Source organism: Halyomorpha halys, unplaced genomic scaffold (genome assembly GCF_000696795.3).
Source record: "Halyomorpha halys isolate HHAL.00 unplaced genomic scaffold, Hhal_1.1 Scaffold107.1, whole genome shotgun sequence".
Taxonomy (NCBI): domain Eukaryota; kingdom Metazoa; phylum Arthropoda; class Insecta; order Hemiptera; family Pentatomidae; genus Halyomorpha; species Halyomorpha halys.
In genome coordinates this window covers 1,455,837-1,464,527 of record NW_027112128.1, presented here as the reverse complement: position 1 = coordinate 1,464,527, position 8,691 = coordinate 1,455,837, and the positions used below count along the sequence as shown (strand labels likewise).

At 33.6% G+C, this 8,691-nt stretch overlaps 1 protein-coding gene across 1 annotated transcript in view; it reads right to left on the bottom strand.

The window, feature by feature from the left end:
- Positions 1 to 8,691, bottom strand: part of LOC106677738 (homeobox protein unc-42) — a 58,159-nt gene that overhangs the window by 12,912 nt on the left and 36,556 nt on the right. Inside the window, exons 2-3 of the mRNA XM_014415828.2 lie at positions 5,612 to 5,739; positions 3,277 to 3,384 (exon numbers count right to left, since the gene is read on the bottom strand). Coding sequence (XP_014271314.1) covers positions 3,277 to 3,384; positions 5,612 to 5,739 — 236 coding nt within the window. The remainder of the gene's footprint in view (positions 1 to 3,276; positions 3,385 to 5,611; positions 5,740 to 8,691) is intronic.

Sequence of the window (8,691 nt, the reverse complement as noted above, 5' to 3'; positions counted from 1 at the left end):
TATATATATATATACAAAATATAAATTACATCTTTGTTTGCCGTAAGACTGCCTCGGTAGCGCGTAAGTCTCAAAGAATCTGTATAATTTATTTTTCGAGATTTTATAATCAAATATGAAATAGCCAAATAACGGGAATTGAAGTTTGCTTTTAAAACTAAAAAAAAAAAAAGTTCCATTATTGCATTCTGGTTTTCTGCCAATGAAGAAAATTATATAATCGATTGTGGAGTTAATAGGATGTCATAGACATCTTAAAGTAGTTGAAAAAGCTTCATATATTTTTTGTAAATATGATGCACATGTTAACCAGCTGCCTTATATTCATGATGGAAATTAGAGGACAAAAAAGTTTAAAATACACATGTGCCAATTCGTACTAAGCCAAAATCCAGCTCGTGTGGACATTTTTCCTGGAACAAAATCCTGACAGGAATGCGGGTGGGTTTTCTTTCGACCATTAAAATATTTAGTGTGTGCAGTGGCCTTAGAGTGTGTTGAGGGGCCAGTTACCATGACGAAGTCATAGATTGATGACTTTACCAAGTTTTCAAATTGTAGATGAGGAAACCAAAAAAGAAACAAGAAAAATGAAATCAAAAATCAAAAGACAACCGAAGTTTATATTACCAACAGTAAATTTGTTCGTGAGAAAATCTACTCATCATATTAAATTATCGATGGATAACATACCCAATGCGGGGCTTTTACATTCTTTAATAATAATATACAAGAGAAGAGCAGAGTATTTGTTGTAGCCTGAGATATTGTTTAGTTTGAAACCATGTTCTGCTTAGAGAGGAGGGCTAGGTTGTTTGCCACTGGCATCAAAAGGCAGAAGGGGAACTGAAAATGGAGAGGGGAGGGCCAATGAGGCTTCCAGCCTTGCAGTAACCGACCAATGAGACGGATTGGAGGCGTGTCGTAGCCGCCATGTTGCTCCGCCTCCAGGCCCCCCTCCAGGATCCCATCAAATGTAGACCCTAACCTTGTTAGGCCCCTCTCTCCTCCGTAGGGTAGGCTAACAGTTGGAAATTACAATCTTACCCCCTCCCCCCCGGGGCAAAACGGCCCATCAGAGGGGCAATCTCATGCATAGAGCCGCCCAATCTCTCCTAAGGCGGACCGCTTCGATAATCATCAGCTGTATTATTATAGCGAGGAGAGAGGTGTGTATAAACTGCCTTATTACCCTCCTTTTGATATTGTCTTCCTTCCCGCTAGGATTAATTCTCCGTCCCTATTCCCTCTTCTCTCGTGTAATTATTTTCATCATCCTTTCAGCAGCGCGCAAAATGACCGATACTAACTTACTGGTTTTAAATTACGCAAAAATATTGCGTCTTAATTTAGCTATATTATCTAAATCTTGGTTCAGTGTTTAATAACATTTTAGGGATCCGTTCGTTACTAATCCCTACAACCTCACACGGCCATCTTTTTGCCACAATGCTATAACCTGAATTCAATTTACAGGGCAACTACAATAGTAAAATATTCGTTTTGGAGTTACAACAATCGCAGTTCGAATTCCAAGAAAGATAAATTTCGATGTCTTCTCCAAAAGGATCTATGTCATATGCCATACAATATTACTGTTACTAATGTTTCTTTTTCAGCTATATTATGAGGATAGCAATTTGTTTTTACTTTTAATAGTTCTTTGTAAATTTAGAAAATGTAAAATTCAAAATCTTCGTATTCACATAATATTTTTCGTTATCAGTGCTGATGTACATTACCTGTATCAAAACTGCACTTGTTTGGCATTTAAAAGAAGATACTAGCATTTATAGTTTCTGAAAGATTTCTTAATTTTAAGAAATCTGATCTAAAATTGAGAAATCTGGTCCAGGCCCTACAAGCGGCACATTAAAAGTGTAAATTGTTTTAATATTTTATATTCAGAAATGGTAGATTAAGATACTGCCTTAATTTTAAGCTGGAAAACAAACTCTCAAAATTCACTTTTACATTTTTTTTTTCTTTTACGACATTCAGACATGGATGCTGATCGCTAATGATGCTCAACGATTCATAACTAAGTGCCTTTGTGAAGACTGGAGAGTTGCTCAGTGGCTGGAAGTTAACCCATTGTCCGGTCTAGGCGGGGGTCGACCGCCCGGTGGATGCCTCCTAGGCACGGACCGCTTAGATCAGTGGAGTTGCCAAATGTGTGGGTACTCCTACTCCGCAATAATAAAAAACAATTTTTTTTTTTTTTTTTCTGAAGACGGTGTTTTGGCTTTAGATAGATTTTATTAACTAAGAAGGGCCGGTAGAACTTAGATTGGTCTAAGAATTTAGTAAGACTCCGATAACTTAGTGACCTGCTTCTGGATTAAAGTTGCCTGAAATGTAGGCCTGAGCAACTAATTCTTAACTTTCAAATAGTCTACCTGGATCAAATATATTTTAATAAATTTGTTAAGAAACAGATTAATACAATATATCTCTAGATAACAGATCCAACAGGATCGATATGAGGTATTTATCTACTTAAACGTAGATTTGCTCTAAACCTCAGTTTAAACAGTTATAATTGGTCGGTGAGTTAACAGCCAGGTTTGGAGGTTAACTTTCCTGGCGCAACGGATAATTACTGATTTCGTCCGAAATGTCACCAATCGTAGTTCAAACTTTAAGATATGAAGTTACATATTTAAACATATGTATGTACGTATTTATATTATAACAGAAAACCATTATATATAGTTTTATTAAATTTAAAAATTGTCCGTATATCCCTTCAGAGTTTTAGCATTCTGCGTCATTTAAGGTTTGTTTCTGCCGGGGTTGATCAATCTCCAAATAAATCTTGATACTTTCCCATTGTAAAATAATTTGTGATTAATGTGATAATAATTATAACGACGAAATGTGAAAATGACTCTGAAGCCTAGCAACCAGGGAAGACGCTAGACTGGAGCTGGTTATGCAATAAATATATTACGTTTTGGAACTACACACCTCCGATATAGAATAGGTTTACTTTCACCGTAGTGCAATGAAACTCCGCTCCATTCTATCGCACTTTCGAGACGGTAAAAACATGACAGAAAACGAAACAGTTTACGATTTTACTAATAATTTGTTGTTAATTAATCCATCATGTATAGCTTGCGAAATTGGCAAGATGAGGACACAATAACAATAAAAATAAAAACGAGATGGGTCGTAGACACAATATTTATTCAAGGATGCATGTTTCACTTTAGTTAACGTAATTAGGAACTAGTATTTTTCATTATATCTATGTCGGAAATTTAATCTCACCTGTATCCTGGCCTCATTGAGTTTGGTAGTCCTAGCTAGTTCCTCCCTGCAGTAGATATCAGGGTAATGTGACTTGGCAAAGGCCGCTTCCAGCTCCGCCAACTGCTCCTGGAAACATGAGATCATAACCACTTACTAAGGCATAATTATTTCTACTTAAATTAGTTATTTTATAGAAGAATATCATTATTAGAGTATCGTAGGTATCGGACACTACACTAACGCGGCAGGAGTGTTCTACTTTTTTGTAACCCAAGAGGGGTCCCGTGAGCACTTATCTCATGGTAGACGATTGAAATTGTAAATTTTAGCTCTTCTACCCGGGGCTGAAGAATGGAGATTTCGTAAAAGATCTAAGAACTTCTTGCCTCGGTTCATGATTAAAAATTTTAAAAAACAGGAGATGTCCAGGTGTGCAAAATGGTCAAATGAAAATCAAATATATCACGTTAGGAGAGTACTGGTGAGAGAAATGCTCATAGTACAAGAGCCCAAGAGGATAACAAAGGCAGTATGTATTTCACCCCAATTTTCGAATACTTTAATGAAAACTATGTATAGTTACTAGTAAAAATAGATGAGTCTGCCAAGTATAGGTAGGGGGAATAAAAAATGGTACATGTTTCAAAACATTAAAAAACTATAAAGTAGTTTATTACGTTTGTCATCGGGAGTAATAGTTTATGATATTTGCTCAAATAAGTTGATCTACTATAAATCAAAATTTTGGACAAAATTTCATTTGCAAAAGTTATAATACCCTTACAAAGATACGTGACATAAGCTACTTTTATAGTAATTTAAATTACCTTTATTTTGAGTTTTGGCAGAAATATAGAGCGGCTTGTGGTCCCTGATATATATTTTTAAAAAAATCAAAAATTTTATCCGAACAACTAGAAATTAAAATTTTGCGAATTTATTTTGTCAAATATCGTAAAAACACTACTCCTACGAAGTTAAACGTTATGAACTACTTTCCAGTACATTTAACTAGCTTTAATATGAGTGCTGGCAGATATGTCTCACGGTTCCTGAGATATAGACTTCTCAAAATAAATTCACATTCACCTGATTTTTATAAAATGTTGCTATTCAAAAAGTGATATCTCGAGAACTATTAAACATAAATAGCTCTATTAGGGTCCATATTTTAGCAAATTTACTTCACTCTAAATGATTTTCTTTTAGGTTTTCTAGTGTTGTTGGTAGTTTTGATGATATAGAGCTCCGAATGAAAAATTAATTTTTTTTAACGTTTTGAAACAGTGGCCATTTTTTATTCCCCCTACCTATACTTGACAGACTCATCATTTTAGACTAAAAACTACACATAGTCTTCATTCAAGTAATAAAAAATTGGGGGGAAACAACTGCCTTTTTTCATTCCCGGATCTTGTAATAATAGTGTAAGGGAATAACTGAGGCATGGAAACGCCAAAGTATGTAAGTGTCAAAAACTAGTTTTGAGAATAAGGAAAAAACTGGTAGCTAGCAACAATTTTCATTCAAAAATTACAGCTTTAAACCGTTCTAGATAGGAACTTGCAGCGGCTACCAGTCGATTGGCACTGGTTTCTTCATGGTTATCTCATCAAAATATAATTTTTCGTAATTCTGGAACTTACAGGCTTTTTCCATTTCCATGCCGCAATTGCTAGGACGCATGGAAGATAGTAATTAACCTAATCTGTTCTATCCTGATGGACTCCAGATAAGAGTGCAGCAATTATTAGGACTCCTTTTGATGGCGCACGATACTGACCAATTTTCTACTAAATTGGATATCTAGATGCGAGAATATATTAGACGACCAGGAGAGAAAGAAGTAGATGGAAAAATCAGAACAAGGATGAAGTTGGCCGTTAATTCCAACCTCTTAAGGTAGACTTCTTGGAACAAGAAGTTATAAAAACATATATAAAACTAAGTTTATTCTCTTGCTGAGCTACGTCAGTGAGTCTAGACTATTACCTCAAGAGGTACCTAACAAGAACAGAAATAATGCAATAAGATGAAACGAGTTTTCATTCAGAGGGACCTCCACGAATTGAAAGTCAACCCCTCCTAGGTTGGAATCTAACCGGTGCCATTGTACAAACGAGGTTGCTAAGGTCAACGCTACACTAGCCTCACATATCTTTGTACTGTATTGTTATTCATATGAATAATTGAAAAGGAAATTAGAGAAATGGTATTGTAATGAGAAAAAGACCCCGAAAAATCGACATATGAAGAAGAATTAAATATATAATAAAAAAGTAAAAATATATTTCTCAAGAATTAAAACAGTATAAATATGTTAAAACTAAAATTAAAATAAAAAATGACAAACCTGTGTGAAGGTGGTCCTGTGCCTCCGACGAGCAGGGGTGGGACAGGATGCCGTGGTAGGGGTGTGCCCAGGATGGGGTGTACTCACGGGGCTCTCTGTTTTCAGCTTCTTGAAGGCCCCTTCGCCGCCTATACAGGCAACTCCATGAAGTAAATTGTCCACAAATCGTTAATAAATTATATGATATAATTCTAGAACCATTAACATTTTATAAAAAAATTGTATTCGCAAACCAGTCATATCTGTAACTAAATCTTATAGTTAAAGATTAGAGAACATTATTGAACGGACGAGTCCCTCCACCTCCGCCAAAACCCAGATCAGCGATATCAGTCTGAACACAACCCACCTTCGGTCAACCCATCGGATGACTATCATTCGGTTAAGCAGTAATAAACTTTTTCAGAATTCGTTCATTGTTAAGTCAGAAGGAATTGCAATGCCCATCTCGATACTCGTACTACTTACAAGAAGAGGATCCCAAAAGTGTATCGTAGATATTTTGTTTTTTTACGTGAAGCCAGGACTTGAGAAACTGGGCATCTGTATACGTAGTAATACGTGGAAACGCGGACTTGTAGTCTTAAAAAAAAAAACGGGATGTTTGCATGTGACAACTCTTAAGCTGAAAATTCCGCCAATAAAATTCACGACTGGTATACATCCTCTTATATTCTTAAAAGTTTACTCATTTGAGGCACCCAGCCTTAAAATATCGTATCGGTTATTAATTGTAAACTGAAGTTTCTGGATTGACCGATTTCTTCAGGACTGATTTTATGGATTTATGAAAGATTTTTTAGAATATTTTTAATTTAAAAAACTAATGTTAGTAATAAATTAAGGTAACTTATACCTGGTTAAAGGGAAAACGTTTTAATTTAATGAAAGTTTTCATTTTTTCAGTTGCCTTGTTTTACAACTGATATCTCATTTTTTAATGTTTAACTTATTTTTTTTACTGTTTAATCTGTCATTTTTTATAATTTTTCTTATTACTCCACTTATAACTTTTGTCATATTTAACATATTGAATGTTGTTCTTTGTAGGTTAGAAAATAACTGCAATGTAGACCAAAATTTCGGCGATAAGAACATAGTTCGTACAACTTATGTTCTTATTAGCCGCAACTATAAAGTGTAATCCGAATACTCCAATGATCCAAATTGGCAAAAAAAATTTTGAAGGGAGGATGGAGAGGATTTGCTCTAGAAGAAAAAAACTCATGTGAAAAAAAGGTTTCAGAAATTTTCGTAGTAGTTATGCACATAAAAACACACATTCTTCATGTGGTTGTTTTCCGAGAGACCCTCACAAGCTTTCAAGAAAACCGAATGAGCCACCCCCAGAAATATTTTACTGTCTTCACTTTAAAGTTAAGTGAGCACTTTTTTTATAAATATCGAAGAAAACTGTACCAAATGAAGGGGTAGAATAAATAGATAGGTATAAAAACCATCAAAGAGAAGCCCATTAACATGCAGGGTCTCTTTTTGCTTTGTTTTTTAATACAATATAAGGCAAATATCGCCTTTGCTGTATATTTGCCTATGCGTATAGGCTGACCTCTCGGGAACATTCCTATTATAGGAATATATCTATACTAGAATATATAAACTGATTTCATAACAATGGTTAACATTAAGAAATATAAAGAAATAAAATAAAATTGAGAGATAAAATGAAAAAGAAAAAATATTAAACATATATTTTTACTCAATAACATTAAGTGACATTAATTGATGTGATAAAGATGTAAATAAATCAAATTAGTATTTGTATTTGTACATATTTGTTTTAGATAAAGCTAATCAAATATTTCCAGAATATGAGGGCTATTATCGTTTAATAAAGTTGTCAAATTATATGGTAATCCGTTGTCTGTCAAATGTAGTCTGTCAGTGTAACAGTAAATTAACGCAATGTAAGTAAACAGTGTAATGTACCACTAAACATTGTTTTCGATGAGTAACCGATATCCAAGGGCGACTTATTGTTAAGTGTTTCTGTATCTCATAAAAGGTTTTAACAGACAAATGCATAATAAAATTAACTTAAAATGCACTTATATTAAGCGACCTAATTTTCAAATATTTTCCGGCGAGATGGGGGAAGACTTACTTAATTCTTTTTAGCCCAAAAAGGATACCGTGGAGGAAAACGTTAGGGAACTGCTGCACTAAACAATAAAATGAAATACGTCCGATCCAAATTTCTTTAAAAATCTTTAATACTACCTATATATACCTAACCCAAATGATTAATATCGCAGATATCCCAAATTGAAGCTCAACCTATGACACCTAGTAAATTCAAAATAATCTTTGTATATTCTAAATAGACGATTGATCGCTTGTGAATTCAAAATTTTTATATCATTTAAAAAAAAAAAACATCAATCTAGTCGTACTTTGCTACTATATATATATATATATATAGGCAGAAAACGGTGTTCCAGAAGGTTTTTTTTTAATATTACAAAAATTATATTTTGGAAGTACATGTCATATCTTAAACATCATAAAGTTGAATACAACAATGATATAGCACATTATCATATTTAACATATCTGTATTGATAAGTATAAAGGATTAAGTTCATATACTTCAATTTTCAAGAGACGAAAAATAAAGTTCAAAAAATCCTGTATTAACCCTTATCCGTTCAATACAGTTTTAACCAGAATATTATCATAATATGCAATTTAATATACAACTTAAATACTTCATACCAGTCGATAAAGAATTCTTTTCTGAGTTCTACTATATACTTAACTCAACACCGACATTTTTTGGACTTGAATCCTTTATATTTATTAGCACAGATATACACAATAGGGTACCCCCAAAATGATTATAAAAACGTTGCAAAACTCTAAACTTATTAAATCAGTTAGGAAGTTGTTTCTCATGGTATGTAAGTATAAATAAAGAAACGCTCGTCTTCAATGTTGTGTTTATTAATTGTACCTAATATACCTTCATTAACTATGAATAATATAGATCGCAATAATGAAACAATTGGTCCACTGATAATTATTTTAACTGTTATTTTATTTTTGTTTTAAATTATTTTATAA